The sequence below is a fragment of the Syngnathus acus genome, chromosome 5 (genome assembly GCF_901709675.1).
Source record: "Syngnathus acus chromosome 5, fSynAcu1.2, whole genome shotgun sequence".
In the NCBI taxonomy this organism is placed as follows: Eukaryota; Metazoa; Chordata; class Actinopteri; order Syngnathiformes; family Syngnathidae; genus Syngnathus; species Syngnathus acus.
Window position 1 is genome coordinate 8,239,724 of NC_051091.1, and position 14,799 is coordinate 8,254,522.

The 14,799-nt window shown below is 43.3% G+C and overlaps 3 protein-coding genes across 4 annotated transcripts in view; 2 read left to right on the forward strand and 1 right to left on the reverse strand.

Moving 5' to 3' along the window:
- Positions 1-14,315, forward strand: part of LOC119123219 (protein kinase C delta type-like) — a 28,110-nt gene extending 13,795 nt beyond the window's left edge. The window contains exons 1-8 of one of the 2 annotated variants that reach the window (XM_037252141.1): positions 5,456-5,571; positions 5,793-6,182; positions 6,898-7,105; positions 7,205-7,301; positions 7,577-7,741; positions 8,803-9,411; positions 11,739-11,895; positions 13,680-14,315. In XM_037252141.1, the coding sequence (XP_037108036.1) occupies positions 5,885-6,182; positions 6,898-7,105; positions 7,205-7,301; positions 7,577-7,741; positions 8,803-9,411; positions 11,739-11,895; positions 13,680-13,849 (1,704 nt within the window). In that variant the 5' untranslated portion in view covers positions 5,456-5,571; positions 5,793-5,884 and the 3' untranslated portion in view covers positions 13,850-14,315. Of the gene's footprint in view, positions 1-5,455; positions 5,572-5,792; positions 6,183-6,897; positions 7,106-7,204; positions 7,302-7,576; positions 7,742-8,802; positions 9,412-11,738; positions 11,896-13,679 lie in introns of those variants that run through there. The other variant, XM_037252140.1, reaches the window with a different exon arrangement.
- LOC119123226 (musculoskeletal embryonic nuclear protein 1-like) lies at positions 37-1,055 on the forward strand. The gene is made up of 3 exons (XM_037252150.1): positions 37-350; positions 421-544; positions 917-1,055. The coding sequence occupies exons 1-3, from the start codon at positions 342-344 to the stop codon at positions 1,012-1,014; spliced, it is 231 nt and encodes a 76-aa protein (XP_037108045.1). The 5' UTR covers positions 37-341; the 3' UTR covers positions 1,015-1,055.
- Positions 1,388-5,217, reverse strand: ruvbl1 (RuvB-like AAA ATPase 1). Its single transcript, XM_037252144.1, has 11 exons — positions 5,077-5,217; positions 4,654-4,740; positions 4,446-4,578; positions 3,532-3,683; positions 3,283-3,372; positions 2,766-2,915; positions 2,622-2,685; positions 2,352-2,550; positions 1,991-2,093; positions 1,820-1,911; positions 1,388-1,677 (listed from the first exon to the last, which is right to left on the reverse strand). Exons 1-11 carry the CDS (start codon positions 5,215-5,217, stop codon positions 1,518-1,520), a joined length of 1,371 nt encoding a protein of 456 aa, XP_037108039.1. The 3' UTR covers positions 1,388-1,517.
- Positions 14,316-14,799: the final 484 nt, after the last annotated feature.

A 14,799-nucleotide genomic window follows, 5' to 3' on the forward strand; every position in this document is an offset into this window, starting at 1 on the left:
GGTAAGCTTACAGTTGATCTTCCTCCAAACTTACCACAAGTTAATGAAGCAGCCGTCAGGGCTGGGGAATGATGTCATTAAGGGAAAGAACTGGAAGCAACATTCTTTTTGGCCTTTTTTTTTTTTTTTTTTTCTTGTTCAATGAGTTTGTAAATCCCAGCACAGTTCATCACATCTTGAATAGTTTTACCCCCCCCAAGTTCAAAACTGGGATTAATTTGAGGAGGAGCTTTTACACTCGTGACATCATTTGTTAATGTTGAGAAACAGATTTGTTGTCCACTTCCAAGTCAGACTATATATAAACGGGCCACACTGAAGACAGAAGAGCTAACATCACCATGTCCCAAGTAAGAGCGCTTTTTACCGAACGTGTGCTGTCCTAAAGCTTTAACGTTAATCACTGTTGTTTTTTCATAGCAACCGCAAGAAGAAGAAGTGCAGCGTCCTGCGGTCAGCCAAGAAGAGCTGGCTGAGATGAAGAATAGACTTGGTGGCAGTGGACCACTGAAGAGCAAAACTTTTGAAGTCATGGAGGAGTGTGGTGAGTGCTCATGCATGCATGCATACAAACGCATTGTGTTGTTGGCTGAAATGAACTAGTGGCACATATTGGTTGAAGTTAGCAGTAAGCTTATGATGTAGAAAGTTTCCACTCCATTTAAGGCGAAGAGGATTGCTGTAATGATGGGAGTGTTTTCCCAGTGGAATAAACTGTGTAGTTTATCTTTTAGGAATACATTAAAATACTCTTGTAATTAGTTTTCTATCACACCACCCAATATTACTATTGTAGGTGCAACAAAATATTTGAAACCCACTTGAACCATACCTAATATGGTTCATAGAACTTCTGCAGACTACATCACAGGTCAAGTCTGAATTTGTTGATTGTTGTTTGTTCAACTGTCCACAGAGAAAATGGGCAAAACTGCTCCATCCGTGTTCAGTGGCGTGAGGTCAGGACGAGAGACGGCTTTGAACACGCGCTCAGGTCGACCCGCCAGGAAGTAGACCAAGACCACCTTCGCACTTGTGGCTCAGTGTTTGGTGGGCAAGCAAGGTTTTTTTTTTTTCCAAGTCCTTTTCATAAATATTGACTTTTTTTTGTCTGTCACAAGTAATTGATTACAGTAGTTTGTTTTCAAAGCACCAAAACTGGTACTATGCTACAAGTGGATTGTGCACAAATGTTACTTTACAGCCTTTAAAAATTAGAAAATGCTTGTTTTCCCCCATATATACACAATAGACATGTAAAGCTATTACTGTACATAAAAATGCTGACACAGCAAAATTGTCATTCCTGTTGTTAAATTGTTAATTTCTTGCATGGATATAAAAACCTATGCAAAAAAAAAAAATCAAAAATCTAAACCAAAGTACGTATAGGCAAATAATAGATTTATTCAAAAGTTCTGAGGAACTACGCTGTTAATGGGAAAAAGTCAGTCAAGATAGAAATAAAACATACAGAATGGATTATTGAAAAGAATCGCCTGCCGTCCTTACATTTTTCATTTCATAAATTTATGATGCTGATCCTGAAGAATTTTGGCCGAGGACTTGGCGTCATAAAAAAGCTCGTTGATCTCCTCCACTTGCTCCCGGTCGACCGTCTCTTTGCCTTGAACGCGACCGAGCAGGCTGGCCGGTGTCAGGAGCTGAAGGGCGTACCTGCCATCAAACGAGACATAAATCAACTACATGGTTCAAGTAGGTGTTTGTATATGTCTGACCTGTCCGAATCTTGTTCAAAGTCTTTCCAGAAGATACAAAGCAACCCAATACTTTCCATCCAGACAGCCTGTTTCCATACCTGAGGGTGGTCTTGGCGCCGATCTCTGCAAGGTGCGCGAGTGCTTCCTCGCTGAGGCTGAGCCCCTCGGTCTGAGCTCGGATCTTGATAATCTGGAAGAAAAAAAAAGCCATTACATGAGACAAAAGAAAATTGATCCATGTGATCCGGATTCCTGCCAGTTCCACTGACCTGCTTCATCTCTTGCGGCGTGTACAGCATGGTACGAATGATCATCACTCTGTCTAGCAGGTCCAGTGGAATCCCATGTGGAGAGCTGATGTCCTCGGTCCCCCTGAGAAGCAAGCATGAAACAAGGTTGGCACAAATGTGAGGGAACATGACTTTCAAAGCTCCTTTTCCATGCTAATCAATACGACGTGATTTTTGCATTGTGACAAGTGGCCACCATCTTTGTGGAATTTCCTAAATGTGTGACGAGTACCACTTGTCATACTCGGGCTCCCTCTAGTGGTACGTGAAATAATCAGTGGCATGTTTACCCAAAAAGACCCGTTTTGATCAGATTTCCAATATCTTAAAAATGGCCCACCTGATGAGACAGTTTCCCCTGTTGGAGGCAAACACAACGATTGGAGCGATGGTGCTCTCCAGTGCCCTATGGAGATATGTGAAGCACTCTATGTCCAGCATGTGGACCTCGTCCACAAACAGCACTCCAGGCACCAGCTCGGCCACGCCCTGATCGATGTAACGGTTCACCACCTTGTTGATCTCCGCTCGGAGCTTATCTGCAAACACGAAAGGATGGCTGAGCAAAGCAAGCGGACGTGAATGAAGATTTGACGGCAACATCGCCAACCTGTGATTTCTGTCTTTTTGGGCTTCATCAGCTGTCCCATCATGGAGAGAATGTCCTGGCCTCCCTGTGGTGATAACCAAGAACACTTGAGGACTGCACAGAAACTCGTGACATTGAACTCTGAAAACTTCATTTTTTTCTAACCTGCGGTTTGGCATTTGCCACATCGAGGTCATGCAGCGTGACGTCTTGGACGATCTCCTTTTTTTTGTGCACGTCTCCCTTTGGCAGCGGCACGTACTCTTCAGCCTCCAGGTCAAACTCAGTGGCAAAAGTGTCACAGCGACCTTGTCTCTGCAAAGACACGAGCACAAGGATTCGTTCGTTTCCATGGCAGAACAGGTGGGCTCTTTGAAAGAGGCCTGTCAACAAGCGATGTGTGCCACTGCCCTGCCCTCATTTGCTCACAAAGCCACCTGCACCGATTAAAGGAACAGTCATCGCGACCTGTCAACGGAAGCCACAAGCCTCACTGTAGGAAAGGAGGCATTTGAAGAGATGGAGAGATAGCGGAATGAAAAAAAAAAGCTTTTTTGAACACCCTGAAAGGAAGCACAGATTGTCACGCCGAGAGGAGAGAGACGAAAGGCCAGATGGAAAACCCTGCCATGGCATGAATGGATAAATTGTAGAAGAACAAGTGGAAGGTGTGTGGTGATACCTTGACAGCTCCACTGTTGGCTTCAATGTAGATGACGTCTCCCACCTCCACACGCTCCTTCTGAAGACTCTCGTAAATGCTGGGATCCAACTTTGGAACATAGAATTAAAAAACTAGGTACATTTTCCCACAGTGTAGATGAGGTAAAAAATAATAATGTAAACGCATACGATTATATGATGAGGCAACATTTCTGGTTAGGCCCTGTGGCTACAAAATTTTGTCTAAGTACTAAAAATGGTGACAGACCTTGAGCTGCTTGGTGCCCTTCCCCGTCCTCAGACCAATAATGACGTGGCTGATAGTCTTTCCGTAGCCCCCCATCGGGTTCTCCGTCTCACAGGGGGTCAACTCTGTGACCTCACCCTCGTACACCTCCTTCGTCTCTTTGATGCGCAGCCCTGAAAGGCGAGTTGACATGAATATCGCACACGCAGTCTTGTGAATTGGGTCTTTGTATTTCCGTGCAAAGCATATTGCTTGTGCACGTGCCCGTGAACATTCCTTCCCATTATTTCTGAGTGACCCTCGTCTCGCATTAGTGCGGCACGTGGAGGCGCCCGCAGGTGGCCGACTCTCCACGGTTAAGATCAGAGGGTGTGGACTGTACGTTGTGGTTTTCTAATTCACATGGTGGTGACAACCTCAGAGGAATCTCCATCTCTGACTAGAGATCGGGTTCTAAGGGAGGAGCAGCGGTGCTCTCCATCTACAAAAGGTCTATTTCCTTCCCTGCGACAGGTAACATCAGCAGGGGAATCTTTCCGGCCCATTTCCCCTTCTCAAAATGACTCAGGGGTCAACAAGATACAATAAGTATTGCGCAAAAGGGTTCTGTGATGCCGTTTTACTTGAAGCATATCTTTGTTTGGAGTCCAGATATTATAAATTCAATTTTGAGGTGACCACTTCAACAGTTGCACTGTAGTTCCTGTTACTTGGCAGGCTGAGGCTGGTTGCCATAGCAACTCACTGATGTTTTTTTTGTTGTTGCAAACTTTGTATTTACAGTTTCATGATGTCAAAATGACAACCGTCAAAGGGGTCATTAAAACAACAAGGCAAATGGAAGACTTGCACAGTACTGTATATTAAAGAGCTAACTATGTCTGAATATGCATACTGAATGTTTCAAATGAAAACAAATGAAGTGCTTCTCTCACCGATGGCTCTCCTGAAGTTCTCCATCAGTACTTCTGTCTTTTTAATCTCAGACGAGTAGACCTCGCTGCCCACCATGGGGCAGAAGGGCACCTTGTTGCCCAGCTCCTGTGCTATGGCTAAAGCTAGAGCCGTCTGCAAGGGGAAACATCAACAAGTGAGTGAGGAATGACAAGTGAATACACTGAGACAGCGACTTAATAACGCTACCTTTCCTGTACCAGGTGGCCCAGCCAGTAAAACTGCCCTTCCTGCCATCTTCTTGGAGCGGATGAGCTCCACAATGATGCCACATGCCTGCAAGGTAAATGTTCAGGAACATTATGAAGCATGTGACTAGTGTATATATTTGATTTAAATTTGTTTCTTTGGTGGTGTGCCGTGAGATTTTTCTAATGTGAAATAGGTACCTGGTTCAATACAGGTTGGAATTACTGTAGTGCACTTAACGTTATAGATTTTCTGACTAAACGAGGATTGTTTAGTATTGTGAAACAGCGACTCCACGGGCTAGCAGGTTTAGCTTAGACGTGCACGATGTGCATGCAATCACACAAGATCGTCCTTTTACGAATGCAAGTGTCATCTAAGAGATTATTACAAATAAGAAGAATGTGATACGGTCAACATTACCTCTCTGGCAGCTTCCTGGCCGACCAAGCCGCACGCCGTCTGTTTAGCATTACCGGCCTCGTCCAAACCAAGTCCTTTGACGTGACTATGTGAGGCGATCCGTTGAGTTTTCGTGGTGCTCTTCACCTCCTCGATCTTCATGGTGGCTTAAGTAGATATATCGCGTAACCGTAACGCGATTTAAAAGCTAGAAAATAGTCACTTGTGCAGCTATTAGCTTGGAAGCGTGCCACAGTTGCCGCCGCCACCGAAACTCAAAACACAGGAAGAATGGTTACCATGTGGGGTTACTATGGAAAATTGGCGGAAGTGTTACCTCTAAGCCCCGCCTTATTTGTATTTCAAGCAAATCCGTTGGATGTAAATAATACAAGTACAACTATGATTGGTCGATACTGGTGGCAATCATTGTTACAGGAAATCCTTCCCCGAGTGCTTTCATATCTTTTAGTTGTTCAACTCGGCTGTCAAAGTGGAAACTCGTAGAATATACGGGTGAGTTAAACGATTATCAGATAAAACTGAGGAAAACAAATATGTGCATCGTTTTAATCGTTCTGTGAATATATTTGTGCTCACTACAAAGTCAATAAAGTTACTTCGCTAGCCACTGAATACTCGTATGTGCGCGAGCTTGCATGCACGTACTGCAAGTACTGATTCGAGATTGTATGTTATGCAATTAGCGTGTAGATTAAATATAATTTTAATTTCAGTATTGGGCAGCTACAAGTCACCTTCCGCTGTGGAACTGAGTCCATGGTCCGAAGAGATACAGCCAGAGAATTTCACGTGACAGCACTACAACATGGCAGCCAATAGGAGTACAACTTTGAATTTCAACATCGGGGTACTCGGACATGTGGACAGCGGCAAGACGTCGCTGGCTCGAGCGTTAAGCAGCACCGCGTCCACGGCTGCCTTCGATAAAAACCCTCAGTCCCGAGAAAGGGGCATCACCCTAGACCTCGGCTTCTCCTCCTTCACCGTGGACCTTCCCGAGCACCTGCGGGACAGCGAAGACCACCGGGGGCGTTATGACAACCTGCAGTTCACCTTGGTGGACTGTCCGGGACATGCCTCTCTCATTCGGACAATCATTGGAGGTGAGACGTCTGCTGTCAAAGCACTGACCTACATTTACAGTCTAAATTCTCATGTTACATAGTTCCATTCATTTGTATTTAATCACAACAGCCTGTTATTTTAGGAGGATTTTTTTGGGGGGTCCAAATTTCATTTTATTGTGTTGCCACTGTTTCTTGCCCTTACTCAGGTAGGATAAACTACAGCTCACCTGTGGGGGGAAAAAGCAATAATAAATGAATTATATCTGTAGTCTTGCTTGTAATTGTAAGTGAAAATGCTATTTAATAACAGACCGCTCATTGCCTGCACACTTTATGCAGTGCAACTGATCCGGTCGAGGGGCACATGTTAGAGATTAGGGTTGAAAGGAAAAAAGTGGGGTCTTTATATGAAGCTCCCCCCTCCCTTGTCCCAAATGGGGAAATCACAGGAAATAGATGGAGCCAAGTGGGAGCAGAGAAAAGAGTTGAGCACAGGAAAGCAAAGTCGGGAAAGGAAAGACAAGCAAGCGTGCGGCAGCTCTAGTTTCAGCCCTCTAGCCCTTTCCTCTTGTTCACCCCTCCCAATGATGTTTGTCTCCTTGTCTTTTCCTGTTTTTTTTTTTTCTGTCGTCAAGTTCACCAGTCACCGACACACGTGTATGCAGAAACAAATAGACAAAAGCCCATCTTGTATTTACAGCTAATTGCAGATAAACAGAACACAGCGTTTGTATGTTTGCGTGTCTCGCAGGGGCGCAAATCATCGACTTGATGATGCTGGTGGTGGACGTGGTGAAAGGAGTGCAGACTCAAACAGCAGAGTGTCTGCTCATCGGAGAGCTGACCTGCCCTCGCATGGTGGTTGTGCTTAACAAGACTGACCTTCTGCCGGCCAACAAGAGACAGAGCGCGATTGAGAAAATGACCAAGAGACTTCACAAAACGCTGGAGAACACCAGGTCTGCATGCGAGCACGCACCAGGAATTAGATGATAATACGATATTTCCCAACTTGAATCACTCGTGAAACACTAAACCATTTTGTTATTTTCGTCTAGTTTCAAAGATTGTCCAGTGATTGCAGTGGCAGCCAAGCCCGGGGGCCCCGAGGGTGGCGACACAGAGGAACCACAGGGGGTGTCCGAGTTAATCGAGGTGAAAAATACACACTGATACTCTGACTTGTCTCTTACTAAAATTGGTCAATTAAAATATTTTTATTCATTATTATTATATATATTTTTAGATATATTTATCTCATTTAGTTCAGAAAAAAATAGCAAATTTTAGTGAAAGATTTGTAGTATTAAAAATTAGATTGAATTATTATTTTTTACTTTATTCCCTGTGTTAACCCACGTTAGGTCGGAAATGTTGAGGATAGTCATGTTTGTGTGTATGTATTTATGTTCTCGTCTTTTCTGTTTCAGCTATTAAAAAAGCAGACTTATCTCCCACGGAGAGAGCCAGGAGGTGACCTGCTGATGGCTGTGGACCACTGCTTTTCCATCCGTGGCCAGGGAACAGTCATGACCGGCACCATCCTGCAGGGGTCACTAGCCATCAACGACACCGTAGAAATCCCAGCACTGAAGGTACAGTACATGTTCTGGAATAGCGCCTCAGAAATTGTCTTGGTCCGGACAGGCGGAGGGAGGAACGGATGGAGTGGGTCACTTAAATGTGTGGGGAGGGTGACTCCTGGGGGTTATTGGTTTACAACAAAACTGACTTTGCTTTTGAATGGCGTGCGACCAACTAAATAGTAAATTGCACATTCCGACTTGGATGTAAATTTATCACGACCAATGGACCATTGAAAACCGATGACGCCCCTTCCAATCATTGGGAGCAGAATCCTGCCTGCAGTGCTCACTTTAACCTCAGAGTGGCGACAAATTATATGCTATTAAAATTAAAATGTGTGCAAATTACTGTACTGTAGATTAAGCTGGAGTTTGCCAGATTTCATATCATACGTATTTTCTGGTGTGTTAGGGATTTGTTGGCATTCAAATGAAAACTGTAATATATTCCACTCAAAATAATTGTAGTGTTTTTTTTTTTAAAGTTGTAGGTGACAGACTTCTAAAGAGTTCATAAATTGGCACTATGTAGTGTGTGTATTTTCTGCATCCGATTTTATTGAATAATATTATTATTATTATGTCTTTATTATAATATAATTTCCCCAATTCATTAAATAAATAATTTAAATCAGGGGTGGGCAGTTTCTTTCTGCTGAAGGCCATGTTTAAATTCTAAAATGGAGTCACGGGCCAGGTCATTCGTAGATGACAGAAAAATATGTATGTAAAATTGTTAATTTTAATAACAAAATGGTACAATCTCATCTCATGTTTTTAGGATTTGTAATTCAAAATCTATTTTTATCTGTTATCTATTTATTCTTTATATTACCTGTATTGTTGTTATTACTTGTTGTTTTAAACTTTACTCTTGTGTTTGACTATGACTGTACGGGACTTTTTTTTTTTTTCCAGCCGTGCTTGTTTTAAGTGCTGTAAAAACAAAAAGTTGAGCTGAGAATACAACAAACCACAGCGAAATCTCTCCACGAGAATTATTTTGTTTAATTTGCACTGAATTGTGTTTAGACTTAAGATGTGTTATTCTGTCACATGTCTTCCATCAGGTGACTAAGAAGGTAAAGTCGATACAGATGTTTCGGAAGCCAGTGTCGGGGGCCATGCAGGGAGACCGCGTGGGTGTGTGCGTGACACAGTTTGACCCAAAGTTGCTGGAGCGGGGGCTGGTGTGCACCCCGGGCTCCCTGCGCACCGTCTTCGCCGCCGTCATCTCCGCCAAGAAGATCGGCTACTTCAAGGGCTCCCTCGGCACGCGGGCCAAGTTCCACATCACGGTGGGGCACGAGACGGTCATGGCACGGGTGACTTTCTTTGGATTGCCGCCAGACGCGCCGCAGTCCCGCTCGCCAGAAACGGCCTTCGCCTTCGACAGGGAGTACCTCTACCAAGAAGAATACGTCACCGGCCAGGGAGAGTCCAACTCGGGACCCGACCCAGAGCAGTGGGCCTTGTTGGAGTTTGAGCGGCCCGTCACGTGCCCCTTACTGTGCCTGGTGATTGGCTCCAAGCTGGACACGGACATCCACGCTAATGCGTGCCGCTTGGCCTTCCAAGGGCGCCTGCTGCACGGCTTTGAAGATAAAGGCTATGCTGAGACGGGCCTCCCTCGCCTGCTCATCTATAAGACCAAACACAAGGAAGGGCAAGTGGAAAGGGTGAGTGCTTGCTCGAAATCCTAAAGCTTGGCTTGGAGGGAATGAGCCTTTCCACACGTAGCGAAAAAAAAACGTATTCATGGCTCCTTGCTTGATTGTAAAATACTAAAGTTGTTGTGGTGTCCGTTTGAAACACAAATGTGGCAGTAAGACACTGCTATTTTTAATTGTAAATTTTGAATTATGAACTGCACAGGTGAACTTAGCCTTTTGCCTAGGTGCCCTCTGGCTCACCCCGCTGCACCCAATGCTTTGAATATTTCTCATCGCTGGTGGCACTGGAGCATGGCAAGCAGACAACGCCCGTACTGTGTGTTCACAAACAGACACGTACACACAAACATACGTGCATCGGCCGTGGGGCGTTAGAGATGTGCGGGCGCGCATGCCTGCGAATGCGAGGTGCGTGCGGTGGCCACCTGACGCCACTCGCCCCGTCTAGCTGTCAGACACTGGCGCTGTTTGGACACACCTGAGTGGCATTGGAATACCCACACCGCTTAGTGTTCATGTGACGCTTATCCCACGCTCTCTCTGGGTCAGCCATTCATCTTTCAACGTACATTACAACGCAAATGTTTTAATGTCTTAACATGGTATCATTTGGACGTAATAAGAAGTGGATCAAAAATGGAAACGTTGTAGATGGGTGGCTCATGCAAAGATTTTATTTTCACAGTTGGAGACGGGTCACTGTGAGTCACCATCATGAAATTACCACCAGGAAGTAGTTGCCTGACTAATTCCCAAACATGACAATGACTTTTCATTGTTTTATTTTCACTTTTGTTAACCGTCCAGCCTAGGCGGAGGCATGCAAGTCGGCATGACATTGCGAATTGTCTCCAGACAATTGTATCAAACATTTTTATTGCATTGCACAAAACATTAAGCACTCTATACATACATAATGTTAAACTTTGAAGATTTTGAACTGTATTCTATTTTAATGCTCACTAAGGGTGTTATTGTTAATTTTTAAATTTAATCCTTTACAGAAAACTCCATATTATTATTAGTTGATGAATTCTTCTAGTAGTTGACAATGCTTACATTCCTGAACATAAAAAGAGTCAGCATAAAAGCACCTCATGATGCTGGGTGGTCACTGCACACATAACAGGATGTTTTAGCGCTTTTAAAACAATGACCAACTAAACACATTTTACAACATGGCGGATTTTGCCGTGAAAACAAGTGGCGGTGCATAATTGGTTTAAATGTAATATACAAATAGATTTAGTAGTTTCTGTTTTCATAAACTGCAACATAAGTCAGTTCAGTGCATTATTATTACTATAACAATAATAATTATTTTTTAATGAAATGCGACCAAATACGTTTTACAGACAGTCACATTTAATTATTTGTGCGATTTAACACGTTTCATCCAGGAGCTGAACAATTAATCAAATCCAAGTAGAGATTAATTTATTGCTAGTGTTTGTTAACAAGTACATGGGGAAAGGACTTTAAAAAATAATTGAACATTAAATCGTCAGATTATTTTTCAAAATTGTTAGTACCTGCTTGTATTTAGTCCAAATATAAATGCATAATACAAGCAAATAATGAAATACTGAATTACCCTTGGAAATGATTTAAACTGTATTTATTTCAGAATGTGATCGCATAACATTAGAAAGTTAACTTCCATTTGAGCGTTGCCCCCTCGTGTCGAGGTGAAATTCAGGTCGCGGGTCAAGTTTGCAACGGAGTTTCCTTGTGTTTGCACCTCAAGGTGTTGACTGCTTCACTCAACTCTCAAGTGAAACGATGCGTACGGGAGGTCAGACTGGTCGTCATGCGGCAGTCGCCAGTTATCAGCCTTCAACTTTTACTTCATAGTTTTTTTTTTTTTTTTACTCTTTCTGTGCAGGACACATTGCTGTCATTGTTGAGATATAACTATTCGTACGGTCTGTCAGACATCTATAGCCGCTGTATGTTTTCTTTTTATCTGCGCATCAGTCACGCTTTCGGGTCAAACGTTCAAGAGTGAATGAGGAAGAAGAGAGGACGAGCTAGCGGTGGCGCTGGAGGAGGCTCAGAGACAGAGCGGTGCCCTCCTGTTATCAGATTAGTGATGGATGATAAGCCAGGAATACAAACAAATGGCATAAAATGTGCAGGGACGACGAACCGGAGACAGTCAGGCGGCAAGACGAAAAGAATGCGCCAATGGTGGGCTCCATGAGGGCACATGACAAAGGGTGGGCTGTCCTCGCCCTGCCATCATGGCCGACATTCCCACCGCTGTAATACGATTAGTCAATCAAGCATGGCAGGTCGTCTGTTCATGTTCTTCCTTTTTACGTCATGCGCAGGTGGCCGACGACTACACTGTGATTGGCCGCAACCTGTTCAAGAAGGAAACAAACCTGCAGATCTTCGTGGGCCTGAAGGTCACGTTGTCGACGGGCGAAACCGGCGTCATCGAGGGCGGGTTTGGACAGAGCGGGAAGTTCAAAATTCGGGTACAAGGTAAGGACCAAAAGTCTCCTTCCCCTTCAGTACCCATCCCGAACACTATTTTCTGATTTTTCGGGACTCGGCAGATTGTTTTCAGGATGTGGTAAGAGTATTAGGGCTGACATCTCGAGCCGCATTCCCAGAATTCCTCTGGGGATTGCTTGTGTTCCGGGGGAAATCTGTTCTGTATTTATTTTACCTTCTGTTGCTACAAACCCACTGCGCCACACCGGGAGGGGAGAGAAAACAAAAACATATCAAGAAGAGAGCCTTACCTACATCCTCTTCACTCACGCTTTTAGTGTTGGGAAAGACGGTGCTAGGGAATGTGTTCCAATATAGTTGCACTTATTTCATTACCATGACACTGAATTTAGTGTCTTATGTATTCTGATGCCAAGAATATATAATTATATCATAATTGGGATAACTATTTCAGCTATGTATTGTTATGGGATGCATCAAACCATTTTGAATTGCACATGGCTGACAAATCCAAAATGTAGATTCGTTCCAGACTGAATTTTTTACTTGTGACGCTGCGCCCGCCCTACTGAATTTTGTCGAAATCAGTTATGACTACATATCATCTACGGTGGATTTTCACCGAAAATTTAACGGGATCATTTTTGGAACATTTCTGATCGCAGAAATGGTGCTGTTTGTTGTTTGGAGCAGTGAAAAGTTATTTTGCGTGTAATTATTTCCCAACTTATTTTTCATGTCCAACCAATACCTTTTAAAACGCCGCTTGCTGTCGACTGAAGATGACATCACTGCTTAAGACTCAGGTAACAACCAAAGACGGCTCAGTTGCAAATGTCACATGACCAAACCCAGACAACAGGTGAGCTGCGATTGGTTGTTACCTGACCTCTTAGTTAATTTTGAAAAATTTAAAATTAAAAAAATGATTATGATCATACTATACACAATTTTAAAAAATGGATTATTTATAATTAAAATAAACAATTAGTATATATATATATATATAGGTATTTTAATTTTTTGTTTTCTTTTACCACATCTACAAATGACTGGTTTTAAAAAACTTTGCTCAACCACAGTTCCTTGACTCGACAGAGCTGGGCCTCTACTGTGCATGTTTGCATGTGAGCAAAGTTCATTCCAGTTTGCGCACGCTGGCGTAGCCACAACTAGCAGCGATATCTCACAGCATAACAACCCTTACATCGGCATAACGATAACAACAAGAATGCTGGCGCCATTATGCATGAGGCCAGTCAGACACCGTGTAAGCAATGAAACTAGAACATTGCTTACCTTCCGTGTCCAAAACCGCGGGCCAAATTAGCAGCCAGTTTGAATAGAGGACACAAATAGATGTTCAAGAAGGGCAGAAATGTGACTCGGCGTAAGGAGCGTGACACAATCGCTCATAGTTCTCAGGAAATTAAGGTCAAGGCCGACAACAGACGGAGCGGCGAGGCGTTTGGAGTGAACGTCGGGATGCTACAGACGTCTCCTTGTGAAACAGAGACCGGCTTTTCTGCACAATTTCATCTGTTAAATGTGAAGAATGAAGGCTGCAGGTCATGTGGAGGCGAGCGCACGTGTTTCTGCGACTGGTGACGGACTTCAGTAAAATGCACACAGTCTGAGATTCACAAGTTGTAGGAGCATTTATTTATTTTGTAGTAGCCGTGATACAAGAGTGGCCATTTGACGCTCAGTTCAGCTAATAAAGTGTCCAATCAATATCGGTCCCTCCCCTTTGGATATCCTCAAATGGTAGAGAATTTAAAAAAAAAAATGTCTGCGGATCTTCTCTTCAGAGGGTCTTCGCCCAGAAGCCAAGCGGTTGCTGTCCTCGACCACGTCCAAGAAAAAAGGAAAGGGGGGCGGCAAAGACGCAAATGAAGACGAGCCCACTCAGCATGTTAGCATTCACTTGGATTTCAAGCGCTATGTCTTTGACCCTCACAAGAAAATGGTTCAGTTGTGACCTCCGGCAGCCGTTTGCACATTCAACGAGACTCTTTGTCCTTGGCGCAAAACTGTGCTGACTTAATTTTATGAGGGTGAGAAATGCTTAAATTAATTGATGTAAAATGATATAGACGCAACTGCTGGGGGGGGGAAAAAGCGTTTGGTGGCGAGATAAACTCTTTTCACTCTCCAGACAATACTGCATGTTTTTTATAGCTCTTCTAATCCGATTTGCAAATAATTGTTTTTTTTTTCTGTACACATCTGATAATGGTAAATTTTTAAACCAGCTGAGTATGAAAAATAAATGTTGGTGTTATAAAGCAATCATGTACTTATCTGCTTCTTGCTCTGTCACCGAGGTCAGTCATGCAGTCATTTTTCTTTTTGACATCATTTCTTGCAATGACAACAACTGGAAGGGTTTTGACCTGATGAAATTGGAAAAGTCACCAAAAATAAAACAAGCCCTAACAGAAACTCTCATTTGCCTTTCATTATTAGTATTAGTTATTTTTCACATTCTGATGTGCCTTATTAATAATTTTGTGTTACAGATGCAATTGTAGGGCCCCAAAAGAAGGTGAATTTACTAGCAGGGGTATGGGGAAAAAAAATACCATTCCAAAATGAATTTGCGCTGCATTTATGCAAAAGGACACATTAGAAACCGTAATAATCTAAATAGATTGTTGCTGACTCATACATATTGTAGAGTTGAAGCGTCATTGCACCAGGCAACATTTAGTTGCCTCAACCCTAATGAATAGTTTCTAGGAAATTCTTTTAAAAGTGTTCTAAAATGTCTTGAGTCATGGAGACAGTCTGGCTGCAAACACTTAAAGATGATGTACTGTATATAATGTATTGGCTGTGAGCTTTAAGGGGAGGGGCGGCGGCCTCTTACTATGTCGCGGATGATGTCAGCAAGCAGCCGCTATGAACGCTGCTTCTATCTTAGCAGGA

Bases quoted from the DNA above. Each gene is read 5' to 3' on its own strand.
- LOC119123226 (XM_037252150.1), top strand. The intron at 545-916 runs GTGAGTGCTCAT...AACTGTCCACAG, and splicing joins TGAAGTCATGGAGGAGTGTG to AGAAAATGGGCAAAACTGCT.
- ruvbl1 (XM_037252144.1), bottom strand. From the start codon at position 5,217: ATGAAGATCGAGGAGGTGAAGAGCACCACGAAAACTCAACGGATCGCC. The intron at 4,579-4,653 runs GTAGCGTTATTA...TTCCCCTTGCAG, and splicing joins GGCCACCTGGTACAGGAAAG to ACGGCTCTAGCTTTAGCCAT. The intron at 2,094-2,351 runs GTGGGCCATTTT...CTTGCTTCTCAG, and splicing joins AGGGGAAACTGTCTCATCAG to GGGGACCGAGGACATCAGCT.